The sequence below is a fragment of the Chionomys nivalis genome, chromosome 22, assembly GCF_950005125.1.
Source record: "Chionomys nivalis chromosome 22, mChiNiv1.1, whole genome shotgun sequence".
NCBI classification, from domain to species: domain Eukaryota; kingdom Metazoa; phylum Chordata; class Mammalia; order Rodentia; family Cricetidae; genus Chionomys; species Chionomys nivalis.
In genome coordinates, this window is record NC_080107.1 from 46,274,254 (window position 1) to 46,291,216 (window position 16,963).

Sequence of the window (16,963 nt, forward strand, 5' to 3'; positions counted from 1 at the left end):
CAGCGGCTTGGCTGGTTTGTACCTGCATGACATGGGTCTCCCTCGTTTTGGTTCCGTGGCCACGGTTACATCCCTTGGGGAGCTCTAAGCAACTGAAACACCTGTGCTTAAGGCAGCCACCTGCAACCCTGGGTGGGCAACAGGATCAGGCCAGATGGAATGGTGGCAGATGCCTGCCTGAGGTTCCCTTCCGTGGGAACTGGGGGAGGGCCAGGCTGCGCTAGCTCTGAACTTTTCCTTCCATCTCTGGGGGGACCTGGTGGTTCTTGCTGAGTGGTGGGATGACAAGAAACATCTGCAAGCATCTGCAAGCAGCTCATGATTTTTCCTTCCAGCTCTTGATATTTTCCTCTTTAGATTTATTTGTTATATTTCATGTATGAGAGTTTTGCTTGCATGTATGTGTGTGTACCACATGCGTGCTTGGTGCGCATGAAGATTAGAAGAAGGCACTGGGCCCCCTTGAACTGAGTTGTTATGGGTGACTGATCCACCATGTGGGTGCTGGGACTCACACCCGAGTCTTCTGCCAGAGCAACCTTGTCTTAACCACAGAGTCACCCTCCAGTCCCCTCCACTTTACTGAAGGTCACCAGGCAGTTTCAGAACTCAAATCTAAATCTGGGTAGGGTGACTTATACCTATAACACAGGCACTTGTGAGGCTGAGGGAGAATCCCTGGGTTCAAGACCAGCCTGGGCTACATATTGAGAGCCCCACTCCACCCCCGTGAAGTTCAAGTCCATGGTTCTCTCCACCCCTTATTGTCTTTGGGTCTGTCCCTGACCTCCTTGGAGAGATTTATGGCTTCCAGGCATCTGCAAGCTCTGTCCTCTGAACTTCAGCCACTGTGAGTGGTTTGAGTGTGCTAACAAGGCCGGCTTGCTTCTCTGGTTAATATTCCAATAGCTCCCAATGCCTTTCTGTAAACCCCAGAAGGGCTGGCGAAGATGTAAGGTCTTCCAGGTTCTAGCCCTTGCCCCTCTTCTGCCATCATCCTTTTCAGGGCCCCCGGGTGGCCCACTCGAGGCCTCTGTGCTCCTTGCCTCTGCACACAGCTCCAGCTCTCAGTGCCCTTCCTTTCTTCTCTGCCTGCTTCTCAGCTTCTCAGCCTCCCTCCCTGGCCTCCTCTGACCCCTTAGGCTCAGCCCCTCCCTCCTCCGAGCTCCCAGAGCTCTGGATAATACTGCTGTTGGCACTTTATCTCTCTGGCTTAGAATGATTTGTTTACATCTCTCCCCTCCTCAGGATGGGGACCACACTCCTTTATCTCCTTAATCCCTATCCCCACAGCACCTCTTCCCGTACCTGACATTCAGCAGAGCCTCAGTTAATGTTTGCAGACTGAATGACCCAGTCCTCTGTCCTGGGTCTGAAATGGCATCATTTGGTTCTTGGTCCTGCTTGCTACTGCCTTCCCACAGCTGGGGCCCCTCTCCTCACTCCAACAGCTGACCCAGCCCTTCGCAGGCTCTGGGGGCAGTTGCAGCCTTCACCCAGAGAGATGTAAAAATCCAGTCTGCACAAGTGCAGGAGATTTGGCTTCCCACTGAACTTGGCTGCAGACTCCACTCTCAGGCCTTGTGGTCCTAGCTTCTGCCATAGCCCACGAGACATTTCCCTAGGTCTCTGGCCCTCATCTAGACTCGGGTCTCTGTGCCGTGTCCAGCCTGCCCCCTGCCCATGGCCATGGCTCGGTAACCCAGCATCTCTGATACCCACCTCCCCTCGCAGGTGACAGACAGATCTCTACTGGACTCATGTCATGTGCCAGGCTCCCGGTCTCCGTTGCCACAGAGCTCAGCTGCAGGCAGCTGTACACACCCAGGCATGGTCCCAGGGCTACAGTTTAGTTAGAGCTAGGACAAGGACACAGGGGCTCTTGGTCTGTGAGGGCAAAAATCACCAGGAGTGGACAAGTCTGGGAGGGTGAAGGACTTCAGCAGGATGGAGGGAGCGACCTCTGCCCAGCCCGTTGGTGGAGAAAATATTCTGCCCAGCCAAGTAATGGAGGAATACCCCAAAAGTCCAACTGCAGAGAGAGTGCTCCCCAACTCAGCCTGATTATGGAGAGAGCGTCCTCTCTTACCCAGTGGTGGAGACAGCACACTCACCCACCCAGCTGACCAAAGAGCCCTGTCAGGTAGAAGATGGCTGAACTCAGCCCAGGCAATCACTTCCGTGTGCCCCAGTCCCTTCATGTTGCAATCCACGAGTCTGGTTAGAAAGGTGACCAGAGGAGTGTGTGCCCAGCGCTCTGGTGTCCCCATGTCTGCAACAATGTCTTACAATATTCAGAGGGAGGCAGCAGAGACAAAGGAATTTGGGGTTTTTCTATATTTGGCTTCTGATGCTGCCTACACCACCTAGTAAATGGGTTCTTCTCTCCCGGAGCCTCTGATAACTTGTATCGAATAAACCGGTTTGATCTTTGTATCAGCCGCCCCACTCCCCGCGGATTGCAGCAAACCTCCAGATAATAACTGTGGGATGCTCTGCCCCTGGTGGATGCCAGGCTCAGGCTTGTCAATTTTTAACAAGAATAATTACAATGTCTAGGAGACTCAGAGCCCCTGGGTCCTTGGAAAGGCCGGGTGGAGGTAGCAGTGACTGCAAGGCCTGCCTGAGCCAGGCTTGGACTGCTGGTGTGTCCTCTCCGCCCCCGCAGAAGGGCCTGCAGGTGTCGGTGGCTTCCCGCACCCTCATCCCTGGCGCTTGGCCGCGGCGGCCCCACCTCCCTCCTGCAGTCTGCCCTGCGTCCTCCTCTAACCTCGGGGCTGGACCAGAGAGCCGCGGGGCTGGGAAAGTTTGAGTCACGCCGTGGGGCGGTTGGGGGAGGGGGTGAGGGAGGCGGGGTGGGCGTTAGGAACCGCCTCGGGCTCCCACCAGGGGGACCCCGCCGAGCCCCTGTCCGGTGAACCCACTGGAGCCAGACAGCACTGCCACCTCTCACTGCGACCTGCGCGTCCCGTCCCGTCGCTGCTGCAGCCTGCTCCGGCTCAGCATGACGCCCGGAGCGCTGCTCTTGCAAGTGCTAGTGGCGATCTCGATGGCAGTGGCGGAGGTCACGTCTGACACGCCCACGACGGCACTGTCCCCCGCCACGGGAGATGCCACCCTGGCCTTCGTCTTCGATGTCACTGGCTCCATGTGGGATGATCTGATGCAGGTGATCGACGGTGCCTCGCGCATTCTGGAGCGCAGCCTGAGCAGTCGAAGCCGGGTCATCGCCAACTATGCACTGGTGCCTTTCCACGACCCAGGTAGCTCTCTGGCGGTCCTTGAGGTCGGCCCCACCCCCACCCCTTGGCTTCCCCGGTGCACCTGGCCCTCTGCGGTGAGCGGTGAGCGCGATGGCAGAGCCTGAGCGCCTTCTCGCACAGTCTCACTGCCTGGCCACGCCCTCTCCGGCACCCCCTCCTCCCCAGGTTGGCACTACCCAGGTTGAGAGTTTCTAGCAGGCAACCTCACCCTTCTGAGCCTCACCCTCTTCATCGTGAAATGAGAAAACTTGCTGAGATGTTGGCAGCAGGCGCCAGGAGCCTGTGCGGTTTTCATTTCTGGATTTTATTTTTTTCCTTCCTTCCTTCCTTCCTTCCTTCCTTCCTTCCTTCCTTCCTTCCTTCCTTCCTTCCTTCCTTCCTTCCTTCCTTCCTTCCCTTCCCTCTTTCCTTCCTCCCTCCCTCCCTCCCTCCCTCCCTCCCTCCCTCCCTCCCTCCCTTCCTTCCTTCCTTCTTCCTTCTTTCCCCTCCTTTCTTTTCACTTTTTGACACAGGATCTCATGTAGCCCAGGCTGGTCTCAAATTTACTATGCCGTGGAGGATTGCCCCGAGCTTCTGATCCTCCTGCCGTAGTTTCTAGACTACTGGCATCACAGACCAGCAACAACACACCCCCTTGTCTGGTATTGGGGATGGATGGGGCTCCATGCACTGGACAGGCATTCTGCTGACTGAGTTACTTTCCATCAGACCAGGTTTTTCTTAGACTCATCTCCCAGCTTGTGCTTGGGAGGCCGGGACACCCCAAAGGCCACCCTTTTTTGGGGGAAATGCAGCCCTTTGTGGAACCCACCACACTAGGAGTAACTCAGCCGGTTGCCTTTTCCCCGTTGCCTGCCCATCTCAGCAGAGAGAAATCCCCAGCCAAGCAGGTCTCCTTGACTAATGCTGATTCTTCAGGCCCTACTTTTCAGCCGAGGGCTGAAAATGCTCCCTGGAAGGTCTCATCATGTGTCCCTTGCACTCAGGGAGACGCGTCCTGCACGTTCCCAGCCCTGACTACTTCTCTCAACATTTTTAAAAAGTAGTACTTTTTTATTCATTTTAATTTTTATGTGTGTTGGTATTTGGCCTGTGTTTATGTCTGTGTGAGGGAGTCAGATCCACTGGAACTGGAGGTACAGACAGTTGTAAGCTGACATGTGGGTGCTAAGAATTGAACCCGGGTCCTTTAAAAGAGCAGCCAATGTTCATAACTGTTGAGCCGTCTCTCTAGCCCCGACTTTTTCTTTCTTTTTTTTTTTTTTAATGAAAAAATTTCAAACTTGCACTGAAGTTGGGGAGAAGCAGGGGGTTGAGCCCCGCTCTACACTCCCGCCTTGCTCCTGAGGGTCACATCTCATTGTTCTCTTGAAAGTCGGCTGCCCTGTCTGTCCACATGTCCATCCAGGCTAGCTTTAAAGGCAGATTCCAGGCGGTGCTGCCCGAGTGTTTGAGGAGGCTCGCCAAGCCAATGGCGATGTGCCAAGCCTCTCAGGGGCACACTTGCCAATCACATAATCTTCAAGGGGTTTGACTCTCCCAATCTTCAAGCTCTGGTGTCTGAAGATTTCCACCTCTGCTCTATGAGTCCATGGGGCTCCCCACCCCCATAAGCTGGATGCTGTGAGAACATAAGCCAGTCTCTATCTCCCCAACTCTCTCTCCCCCACTTTCTGTATAGTCTTGGACTCCTAAAGGCATTATTACACTGGAGCGGGGTATAGATATGATCCAGTCCTCCTACTTACCTTCTAGATGGAGTGACTGAGACCCAGGGCACCAACAGGGTTTCCTGAAGCCACCTGCTGGATGTATGGTGTCATTACTGTGTTTGCCCCTAAAACACTTGGCTCCCATTGCAGGACGGGGTAGCAGCTTTTTGAGACAGTGTCTTGACCCCAGAATGGGGCTTCTGAAGGCCATGCTTGCTGCCCCTTCCTGGTCACTAACTTCAGATGCCCTGTGGGTACTGAGTGGTATGTGGGCCCCCAACCTTCGAGGCTCAGTCCTTTCCCTCCTTTCCTTCCATTCTTTGTCCTTTTCTTCCTCCTTTCTCGCCATGTTTGTCCTCTGTGCTTCCTTATTTCTTTATTTCTAATTTTAAAATATTTGTGTGTGAATATGCACATACCATGGCATGCTGTGGAATTCATAGGACGACTTGCCGGAGGAGAGCCGGTGGGTTCTAGAACTGGAACATAGGTTGACTGGCTTGGTGGCCAAGTACCTTTACCCACCAAGCCTTCTCACCAGACCTCTGTACTTTATTCTAAATCCATTAAATTTTAAATAATGCTCATCTTTTTAAAAATTGGTAGTAAAATACAAATCCAACTTCTCATTAAAATGAACTTTACTACAGATGTACAGAAATTTTTCCAATTGAAAATGGTCCTCCAGCTGTCAGGAAATGAAAACTTGCAATGCAACTTGCTTAAAAAAGAACAGTAGTCATCACTAAAAGCAAACATATATTCAAAGTTCCACAGCCCCGTTTTCTTGTTCCCTCCCACTTTGAAGGAATGGAGAATACTCTAGAGAGGACCGGGGATGCTGTAGGGAGGACCTAGATGCTCTAGAGAGGACCGGGGATGCTGTAGGGAGGACCTAGAAGCTCTAGAGAGGATCTGGATGTTCTAGGGAGGACTGGGGATGCTGTGGAGAGAATCTGGATGCTCTAGAGAGGATTTGTATGCTCCAGAAACTTCTAGCTGATTTTGAAAGGACATATGGACTTTTTGTTTGTTTAAAACCCTGGGAGCTTTGCCTTCACAGCTCCATTTCTGGTGCAGAGAGCGTGGGTATCGCAAACACTGGGGTAGACAAGAGCACAGTTGGAAAGAAAGCTGGACCCCAAATTCAGAAGCGCTACTGCAATTCACGTTCCTTCATTCAGCCTATGTTTCTCTGGAGTTCAGGTTTCCACCGTGCACTAGAAAGCACAAACATTTATTCTAACAATTTTATGTCCAGTTTTACAACATGGAAAGAATTTTGGGAAGGACATGACCTCAGGAGGTGAAGAAAAGGGCCCTCTCTGCTAGAATCTTTCAAGCATGTGCCCTCATCTGGGCACTCTGGTAGCTACCTCACTTTAAAAGCAATGAAATAACATGCATTTATTTATTTGCTGCTTGTATACATGTGTGTGGATATGCCACAGCACACATATGGAGGTCAGAGGACAAGCGTCTAGAATCAGCATTCTTAGCCGGGCGGTGGTGGTTCACGCCTTTAATCCCAGCACTCGGGAGGCAAAGGCAGGCGGATCTCTGTGAGTTCGAGACCAGCCTGGTCTACAAGAGCTAGTTCCAGGACAGGCTCCAAAACCACAGAGAAACCCTGTCTCGAAAAAAAAAAAAAAAATAGAATCAGCATTCTTTTCCTCCATGGGGGCCTTTAGCTGTTGACCCATCATCTCACTGGCCCTCCCAGGCTTCCCAAAACCAACCTCCCCTAAATCTAGCCCCAGGTTTCTTTCAGGGAAGATTTCAGAGATCTATAAGGCCCAAAGTGGGAGGGGGCTAGGATTCATGCCAAGGAGCCAGTAGCCTACTGGGGACAATTTGGGGGTGCAGAGCACGACATGCTTAGCTGGACATGGTGGCTGAGGCAGGAGGATTGAAAGTTCAAGCCCAATTTCAAGATGCTATTTCAAAATGAAAAGTGGAGGGAAAGTCACTTAGGTATTGGACCTGGCCATCACCCAGTGTCACGGGAGAGGACACTGGGTGTGTGTGGGGGGCACACACTGAAAGACCGGGAAGTGGCATTACAGGAAGTTACACTGGATGCGCTTGCTAGGGACACACTTGGAACAAATGATTTCCTGGCTGACTGGGTGAGGGCTGGAGGACAGTGTGACATGTGGGGACAGGTGTGTGTGTGTATGAGTCCTGCAGCTGTCCTGTGGAAATGGGGCAGGGTGGAGATGGGTGTAGCCAATCCTGCTGCCCGTTGCCTGCTGTCTGTAGCTGCCAAGGACTGGGAGGCCTTGAATTTCCTTGTATGGGCTTGGAGCGCTGTGTCCTGCAGGCTTTGCAGCTGGGGTCTGGCTGTGACTGCTGAGTCAGCAAATGGAATGCCCGTCCATAGAAGATGAACTTGAGACATCGGGGGTTTCTGTTCTGCCCCCCAGCTCTGGGTCCTGGGAGTGTTTTATTTAAGGGAGCCCCTGGAGAAAGTGTGGAAGGGGTGCGCAGGGCCTCGCTGGTGCTTCTCAGGATGCAAGGCCTTGGAAACAAAGGACTTAAACTTTGGAAATCGTTTAGTATGTCTTTCATTGCAAAAAGGAGGATCAGCGAGATGGCCCAGTGGGTAAAAGTGCTTGCTGTCAAGCTTGATGAGCTAGGTTGATCCACCAAACCTGCATGGTGGGAGGAGAGAACTGGCTCCCCAAAGCTGCCCTCTGCCCTCCATGCCTGTGCCTACCCAATAAATAAACGCATAAGGGACTGGAGCCAAGGCTCAGTGGTTAAGAGCACCGGCAGCTCTTCCTGAAAAGCTGGGTTTATTCTTAGTGCTCACGTGGGGACTCACAACTAGAATCTGTGACTCCAATTCCAGAGGTTCTGACGCACTCTCCTTAAGTGTCAGGTACACACAGTGTGTGTGCACAGACTTACATGTAGTCAAACACTTGCACACATAGACTGAAATAACTTTAAAAAATTCAGAAATGCAAAAAAAAGTTTTAGATGGTCTGGCGAGATGGCTCAGAGTTTAAGAGCACTGGCTGCTCTTCCAGAGGTCGTGAGTTCAATTCCTAGCAACCGTATGATGGCTCACAACCATCTGTAATGAATTCTGGTGTTCTCTTCTGGCATGCAGGTAGAACAGTGTATATATAATAAATAAATCTTTAAAAAAAAGTTTTAGAAATCATAACTGGGTGTGGTCTCAAATGCCTGTAGTCCCTAGGACCTGGAAGGCAGAGGCAGAGGCAGAGGCAGAGGCAGAGGCAGAGGCAGAGGCAGGAGAACTGTATTGGAGAAGAGCCAAGCTACACGGTTAGCCCTACTTCAAGTGAACAAGCAAACAAGCCAATCTGGACAATTTCTAAAGTAGAACAGGGACAGATTTTCTGCGGCATCTGACTGGAAATGCAGACAGCTTTGTGCTTCCCTCCACTAAAAGCTACAGATCTCCCACTCCCAGGGTGACCTTGTCTGTGGCTTTAACTGACTTCCCTGCAGTGGAATTCCTAGGCCACTCTGAACATTGGTGGTGGCTGGTGACTCGGTGACTCTTCAAGTGTGTAGAATGTTCTGGGCATTTGAGGGGCTATTCTTTAGCACAGCCACCCCCCCTCCCTAACCTGGGAGTTGAGGGAAGAGGCTAGTTTTTCTGTTGGTATAGCTCTCAAGGCTCAGTACAGTTTAAAGTGTTCATTAGCATCACCCCTGCCTCTCCCCTCTCCTCCCTCCCTCCCTCCCTCCCTCCCTCCCTCCCTCCCTCCTTCCCTCCCTCCCTCCCTCCCTCTGTGATTCTCTTCTATGCATTGCCATTTCATTGTTGATTTTTTTGGGGCATGGCAGGAGCAAATGGTTTTCCTCCTAAGTCACTTGAGGATATTTTGTTGGTGGTACCAACAACTCAAGCCCTGGGGGACCATGGATGGGGCCCATGCCAGAAAGTCCGCTTCCACTGAGCTGCCCCTCCCTAGCGGTCAGTGTATTTCCTGGTCAGTTACCTTTTCATATCCTTTGTGATTCCTGGGGTTAGAAGGTCTTCGGTATTTGTACAGAGAACTCAGCTGAGTTTTCCTTCTTCGTGTTTTTCTTTATCCAGCTTACAAGTGTGTTTTTTGTTTTTCCACCATTAAAATTAGTTAGATGTAGATTTAATTGTTTTGGTTTTATTTTCTTGGCATTAAATCCCTTTACCTGTAATTAAGAATAAGTTAGCCTATAGTGTAAAAAAATCTAATATATAACCAGGCAGTGGCGGTGCACGCCTTTAATCCAAGCACTCGGGAGGCAGAGGCAGGTGGATCTCTGTGAGTTCAAGGCCAGCCTGGTCTACAGACTGAGTTCAAGGACAGTCGGGGCTGTTATATAGAGAAACCCTGTCTCAAAAAACAAACAAACAAACAAATAACCTTAATATAATTTTATATCATAATTAAATACTATAATATTTATAATTATTAACAAATAAATACTTACTGAGGTCCATCTTATAAACTTATCCTTGTTCTGTGCATGTGTGCCCATGAGCACATGTATGTGTTATATGTGTACATCTGCTCATGTGTATGTATGCATGTGTGTACATAGAGGACAGAGGTCAGTGTCACCTTATTTGAGAGACAGGATGTCTCACTGAAGTTGGAGATCACTAATTCTGCCTGCTGGGCTGGCTGACTAGAAGCAAGCTCCTGGCTCCTGCCTGCCTCTGCCTCCCTGTTTACCCCTGCGTCCAGCTTTTGCATGGGCTGGGGATCTGAACTCAGGTCCTCAGGCTTGGGAGGCAGGCACTTTACTGACCGAGCCACCTCCCGCCCTTATCCTTTCTTTTTCATCACTTGGTGCTTGCTTTGTTCCCAGACTACCTAACAGGAGGAACATGTCTGGGTTTTCCACTCTTTCTGCTGCACTGTGATTCTTGTGCCAAGAATACACTTTTTAATTATTAGTCTTAATAAAACATGTTAAGAGAGGGACCCCTGCTCTCTGTTATTACGGTGATGACTTTCTTTCTTTGTCTTCTGAGACAGGGTCTCACTATGTAGCTCAGGCTACCCTGAAACTCAGAGTGATGGACTTGCCTCTGCCACCAGAGTGCTGGAATTAAAGGCATGTGCCATTATGCCTGCCTTTTTGCTTTGCTTTGTTTTTTGCTTTTGGAAATGGGCCTTATGTAGCCTACAACTTGCTATCTAGCCCAGGCTGGCCTATAACTTGGCCTTTAACTGCTGACCCTCCTGTCTCCATCTCCCAAGTGCTGAGACTATAGCCATTTGCCACTCTCCTCCGCCACTTTCCCCTGTTTCCATTTTGGAGCTGGTTTTGTTATGCAAACCCAGGCCGACCTCGAACTCACAGTCCCTTCTCTCAGCTTCCCCGTTGCTGGAGTCACACATGTGTGCTCTCATACCCCTGGAATTCACAGTCCCTTCGCTCAGCTTCCCCGTTGCTGGAGTCACACATGTGTGCTCTCATACCCGGTTTTATGTTTCTTTCTTCCTTTTATTTATTTTTATTTCATATGCATTGGTGTTTTGTCTGCATGTATGTCTGTGTGAAGGAACTGGAGTTACAGACAGTCATGAGCTGCCATGTGGTTGCTGGGAATTGAATCTGGGTCCTTTGGAAGATCAGCCAGTGCTCTTAACTCCTGAACCATCTCTCTAGCCTCTTTATGTTTTCCTATAAAACGTTTAGCCAAGTGTTTTTTTCATAGCAGTTTTAGATTTGAGAATTAGTGTGAAGATAGAGCAGAATATATTATAATATGTATAATTATATCATACATATAATGTATATATTATATGTGCACACATGGCATATGTATGTGCACATGTGGTATACATGCATGCGCATGTATGGTGTATACTTGTGGTGTATATGTGTGGTGTGCATATGTGGTGTACAAGGATGTGTGTATGGTGTCCATGTGTGGTGTACATGCACGTGTGTGGGTTATATGTGTGTGATTGTGTGGTGAGCATGTGTGGTGGTGTACATGTGTGTGTGATTGTGTTGTGAGCATGTGTGGTGATGTACATGCACGTGTGTGGGTTATGTGTGTGTGGTTGTGTGATGAGCATGTGTGGTGGTGTACATGTGTGTGTGATTGTGTGGTGAGCATGTGTGGTGGTGTACATGTGTGTGATTGTGTAGTGAGCATGTGTGGTGGTGTACATGCACATGTGTGGGTTATATGTGTGTGATTGTGTGGTGAGCATGTGTGGTGGTGTACATGTGTGTGGTTGTATGGTGAGCATGTGTGATGGTGTACATGCACGTGTGTGGGTTATGTGTGTGATTGTGTGGTGTGCATGTGTGGTGGTGTACACGTGTGTGTGATTGTGTGGTGAGCATGTGTGGTGCTGTACGTGTGTGTGATTGTGTGGTGTGCATGTGTGGTGGTGTACATGTGTGTGTGATTGTGTGTTGAGCATGTGTGGTGGTGTACATGTGTGTGTGATTGTGTGGTGAGCATGTGTGGTGGTGTACATGCATGTATATATAATATCCATGCATGTGATGTGGAGCCCAAGGTCGGGGGCTGCTCCTGTTGCTCCCTTCACCTTACCTTTTGAGGAACTACTTCTTACTTCTTCCTGAACCTGGAGTTCACTGTTTTAGCTAGACTGGCTGGCCAGTTAGACCCTGGAATCCCCCTGTCTCAGGACCGGGGTAACAGGTGCACGCTGTCATACCTGTCTTCATGCACAGGCAGCAGGCACTTCACTCGCTGAGTCATCTCTCCAGCCATGGACAATATTACCAAAAGTCCACACTTCGCTAGTTAGATATTGGTTTGGGGCAGAGAAGAGCAAAGAGATCCAGTGCCGGGGCTACCATAAGGTGTGTGCACTTCCAACAAGAGGCACGCAACCCTGCCCATGCCTGATCAGATGCTGGCCAGGGCCCTCCAGCGTGAAGGGGATCATTGCTCTCTTTCCCTGCTGTCTCTTTGGAAGGTGTAGCTTGTCTTTTCTTTCTCATTTCTTTATTCATTTAATATTCTTTATGATTTAATTTTATATGAGTTGATGTTTGGCCTGCATGTATGTCTATGTGAGCGAGTCAGATCCACTGGAACTCGAGTTACAGACAGTTGTGAGCGGACATGCGGATGCTGGGAATTGAACCCGGGTCCTCTGGAAGACCAACCAATGCTCTTAACCACTGAGCCATATCTCCAGCCCCTTATTTGCTTATTTATGATGAAGTCATGTATGTCGTTTGGCATAGAAGCCCAGGTTTTTTTGTTTGTTTGTTTCGTACTTCCTTCTACTCCAAGACTGCTTTGTTTATTTCCTGGCTCAGACCCTTCAGGCTTTTGTCAGTAGAGGCTTATGTGCTTGGCTTCTGCGTTCCTAGCCATATTCTCTGTGCAGTGCATAAGAGTTCTTTAAACATTGTTCTTATTTACTGATACATTTATAACTTGGATACAAGGTCTCATGTAGTCCAGGCTGGCCTTGAACTTGCTATATAGCTGAGAATAACCTTGGACATCTGATTCTTCTGCCTCCCCTCTCTGATTACAGGTGTGCTGGGATTACAGGTGTGCACCACATCCCCTTATCCACTCTGGGGATAGAACCCAGGGCTCAGTGTATGCTGGGCAAGAGCTCCGCTAACTGAGCCACAGCCCCAAGCCCGACACCGTTAACTTTCAAACACTCCTCGGTACTAAAAGATGCTGCCGGCAGGCACCCATTCTATAGAACTAGCTGCTCCCCTGAGGATTCCCGTTCTTCTTGTTGGGGGATGGTGTCAGCAGTCATGCCCTGGTGCTAAATGTGCTTGTGGCAGCTTAGAGGTCACTGCTTCTGAACCCCTTCATGGCAGAGCAGGGAGATCTGAGCATGCACAGAACTTGCATGTGCTCCTCTCCACATTTCTTTTTTTTTCTTTTTTTTTTTTTTTTGGTTTTTCGAGACAGGGTTTCTCTGTGGTTTTGGAGCCTGTCCTGGAACTAGCTCTTGTAGACCAGGCTGGTCTCGAACTCACAGAGATCCGCCTGCCTCTGCCTCCCAAGTGCTGGGATTAAAGGCGTGCGCCACCACCGCCCGGCTCCTCTCCACATTTCTAATTTAAAATGTTTGTGGTGGCGCACACCTTTAATCCCAGCACTTGGGAGGCAGAGGCAGGCGGATCTCTGTGAGTTCGAGACCAGCCTGGTCTACAAGAGCTAGTCCCAGGACAGGCTCCAAAACCACAGAGAAACCCTGTCTCGAAAAACCAAAAAAAAAAAAAAAAAAAAAAAAAAAAAAATGTTTGGTTGCATTTCCAAATGCTTGGGGGGGTGGGTTGTCAACAGGTGTGTGCGACGCATGCACATGGAGGTCAGAGGACGGCCTGCAGAAGTCAGTTCTACCATGTGGGTCTAAACCTTAGCAGCAAGCAGACTCTACCCCCGAGCCTTCCTGCTGGCCACTGTGTCTAGCCATATTGTGAGAGTTCATTTTGATCGTCAGTTTGACTGGATGAAGAAACACCTCAGGCATTAATGAGACACGCTCCTGGTTATGCTTGTGAGGGGGTTCCTAGGGAGGATAGAGCAGGGGGAAAGGGCCACCCTAAATGTAGCCCTCAGACCCTTTCAGCGGAGGGTGGGTCCTAACTGACTAAAAATGGGGACAAGTAGGAAGCCAGCCGAAGTTGGCGGAACATGAGTGCTCCCTGCCTGCTACTTCCTGACCTGTAGACAGGAAGCTTCTCACACCATAAACATTACCGTTTCTTCCCAGCGTTCTTAACCATAGCCTCTCAACCATGAGTCCAAATGCATCCCCGCCCCCTTGCTTCTGCTATGCGTCTCATCGCAACAGGAAGGATGCCCGACACACAGCCGTGTCCCTCCAAGCAGAGCATGCCTTCACACTGATGTCTCCAGCATAAATCACTACCACATGCATCGTGGCAGCAGCCTCTTCCTATGTAGAGCCAGGCCGAACACATGTGGCTTATCTCTAACCTCCTGTTCCAACGCTGACAAACCTGGCTTCCTGCATCTGTCCGCTCTCCACTTACTTCATTATTCCATTCCAGCATGGACAGGCATGGGTTCAGAATCGTTAACTCCTAACCCCGTGGGAAAGGCCTTCTTAACCGAGGCCTGGCTTACTCTCCTTTGTCCTCTAAACCCCGTTTCTAAAGTGACTTAAACCAATTTCTTCTCCTATTTTTAAACTTCATTTCATGTCTTTGTTTTATGGCGCTAGAGATGGATCCCAGAACCAGGCTCTTGCTTCTGATTGTTTGAGACAAGGGTTTCATGTAGCCCAGGCTCCCTGTGTCCCAAGGATGATCTTGAACTCCTGATTCCTCTGCCTCCACCTTCCAAGTGCTGGGATTGCAGGGTACACAATCATGTCAATTCCTTGTGCATTCTAAGCACATATTCCGTTGCTTAGCAACATCCCATCCCTTCATAGTCATAATTTTCAAACTATTCTGAAGTATTTATTCTTTCAGATGAAATATTAGGTAACAGAAAATCTCTGTTGACCTCTTTAAAAAATTCAGCTGTGGGCTGAAGAGATGGCTCAGCAGTTAAGAACATCGGCTACTCTTACAGAGAGCCCTAGTTTGGTAACAGCATCTACTCTGGGTAGCCGACAACTGCCTCTAAGTTCAGTTCTAGGGGACCTAACGCTCTTTTCAAGACTCCTGGGCATCTACAATCAGGTGCCCACAGCCATATATTTGAGCTCCCACCACACATGCCTATGCCACACACACACACACACACGCACGCGCACACACGCTCACACATACAAAATACAAGCCAAGTGTGGCGATGCAGGATGCAGAAGCAGGTGGTGAATATCTGTGAGTCTGAGGCCAGCCTGGCCGGGCGGTGGTGGCGCACGCCTTTAATCCCAGCACTCAGGAGGCAGAGGCAGGCCAATCTCTGTGAGTTCAAGGCCAACCTGGTCTACATAGCGAATTCCAGAACAGCCAAGTGTACATAGTGAGATCCTGCCACATTAATAAATAAACTAAATTAACATAAAATTAAAATCTTCTAAAACTTGACCGTGATTTTGCTCAAAATCTCATTAAATCTTGAATCTAGCTATAATTATCATTTGAAGGAATCCACCCGTGCCCAAAGTCCTGCTCATCCCCCTGGTGACACACTTCCTTTGGCCAGGCTCCATGTTTTTCCTATAAATTCCTCCAGTTCAGTTAAGATTATCTCTACCGGCATTCTTTCCTGTGTGTTACCATTTTGGCCAGGGTGTTTTTATCCATCATATTTCATTTTGAAAGGTTGTGTTTCTGGGATCTTGGGGAACAATTTGTTTTCATACAATTATTGCCTTTTAAACATTTTTTTTTTTACTGAAGGCATGCATGTATATGCACACATGTGCATGCATGTATCTTTGCACATTCCTGCATGTGTGTGCGCACACACGTGTGTGTGCATATGTGTGCACATGTGTGTGCATGTGTGCCTGTGCCTCTGTGTGTGTGTAGGCCAGAGGCTGATGTCGAGTATGTTTTTTGGTCTCCCTCTGCCTTGTTTTTGGGGACAAAGTCTCTCTCCAGACCTGGAGCTCCCAATTAGGCTAGGCTGGCTGGCCAGAGAGCCCCAGTGGTCCTCCTGTCTTCACTTCCTCAGTGCCGGGGTTCTGGACACACACCAGTGCAGCTGGTGTTTATATGTGCTTTGACATCTGAACTCAGGTCTTCACACTTGTGCGGCCAGCACTTTCCTACTGAGCCTGCTCCCTAGGCCCTCAAGAGTTTTCTTTAAATGAAGCTTTAGCCTTTGGTGCTGTCCCCAGCTTCCTGAGTTGGTGCCCATCATGCACAGGCTGCATAGTCTGTCTTGGAAGCCCGGCTGTGGAGAATCATTTCAAAGAATTGTGGTGACCAAAGGCGTCTCGTCTTGTTTCTGGTTTTGTCATTTACAGGCCGATTCTTTCGGTAGTTGGTTGGTTGTTTCTTGGTGCTGGGGATCAAATCCAGGGCTTAGCATGCTAAATACATACTCAAACACTGAGCTCAACCTGCACCCTAGGATGTTGGCTCTTGATGTGAAGGTCTGTTTTTGGTTTTGGTTTTGTTGTTGTGGTTGTTGTTGCTGTTTTGTTTGTTTATTTTTAAATCATTAGGTTAAGGACCGTTTTATTTCTAACACCCCAAACCAAAAAGCACAAAAACTTAACCAGAAGAAAAACCTAAATAAATAAGAAGGCAAAACAAACAGAAAGAAAAAGAATCCAATGAGTTGAGAATGTTGCTCAGTTGGGAGAGTGCTTGCCTAACTTGCACAAAGCCTTGGACTTGGTCCTTAGCACCACAAAAGGCTGGGAGTGGTGATCCAGCTCTGTAATCCCAATCCTTGGGAGCTGGATGAGGCAGGAGGGTCAGAGATTCAAGGTCCTCTTCCACTATATGGGAGTTTGAGGCCAGTCTGGGCTACTCGAGACCCTGTCTTAACACAAAACACCCACACAAAACAAAAATCCTCTGTGGGGTTTGGGAATGGGTACCAAAAAAGGTAAGTTTCCAGCTCTTGTTGTGGCGTTGCCAGGTCTGTTTCCTGTTGACATGTGCGGTCCCTTCCTTGTGACTGTTTCCCACATGCCTTGCTTTAGTCCCGTGGTCATGGTGACTATTGTCTTTAATGCTATGCTGGCTTCTCGCTGAGTGCATATGCAGGAGTTGTCCACTTGGGTTAATCTCTTCAGACCATCCAGGAAGTTCTTCCTTTCTGCTCTTTGTCAAGCTTTGGCTCAGGGTTCAGCTTTTCCAGTTAACAATCTGTTTCCTTCAAACACTGACAAACAGGGACTGGAGTGCAGTGGTAGAGCACAGGCCCTGGGCACCACGGAAGCACAAAACCCAAACTCGAGGAAGCAAGATGAATACACATTTATAAAACAGTCTAATCATACAGTGTTCAAGAAATGCAGACTTTATTCTTTAATAATTTAATAATTTATTTATTTTTTATTTTATGTGCATTGACATTTTGCCTAGGTGTATGTCTTTGCGAGGGGG

General features: G+C 49.2%; 1 protein-coding gene across 1 annotated transcript in view; it reads left to right on the forward strand.

Moving 5' to 3' along the window:
* The first annotated feature begins 3,004 nt into the window (after positions 1 to 3,004).
* Hmcn2 (hemicentin 2) overlaps positions 3,005 to 16,963 on the forward strand; it is a 162,110-nt gene continuing 148,151 nt past the window's right edge. Inside the window, 1 exon segment of the mRNA XM_057755127.1 lies at positions 3,005 to 3,263. Within this exon segment, the coding sequence (XP_057611110.1) occupies positions 3,005 to 3,263 (259 nt within the window).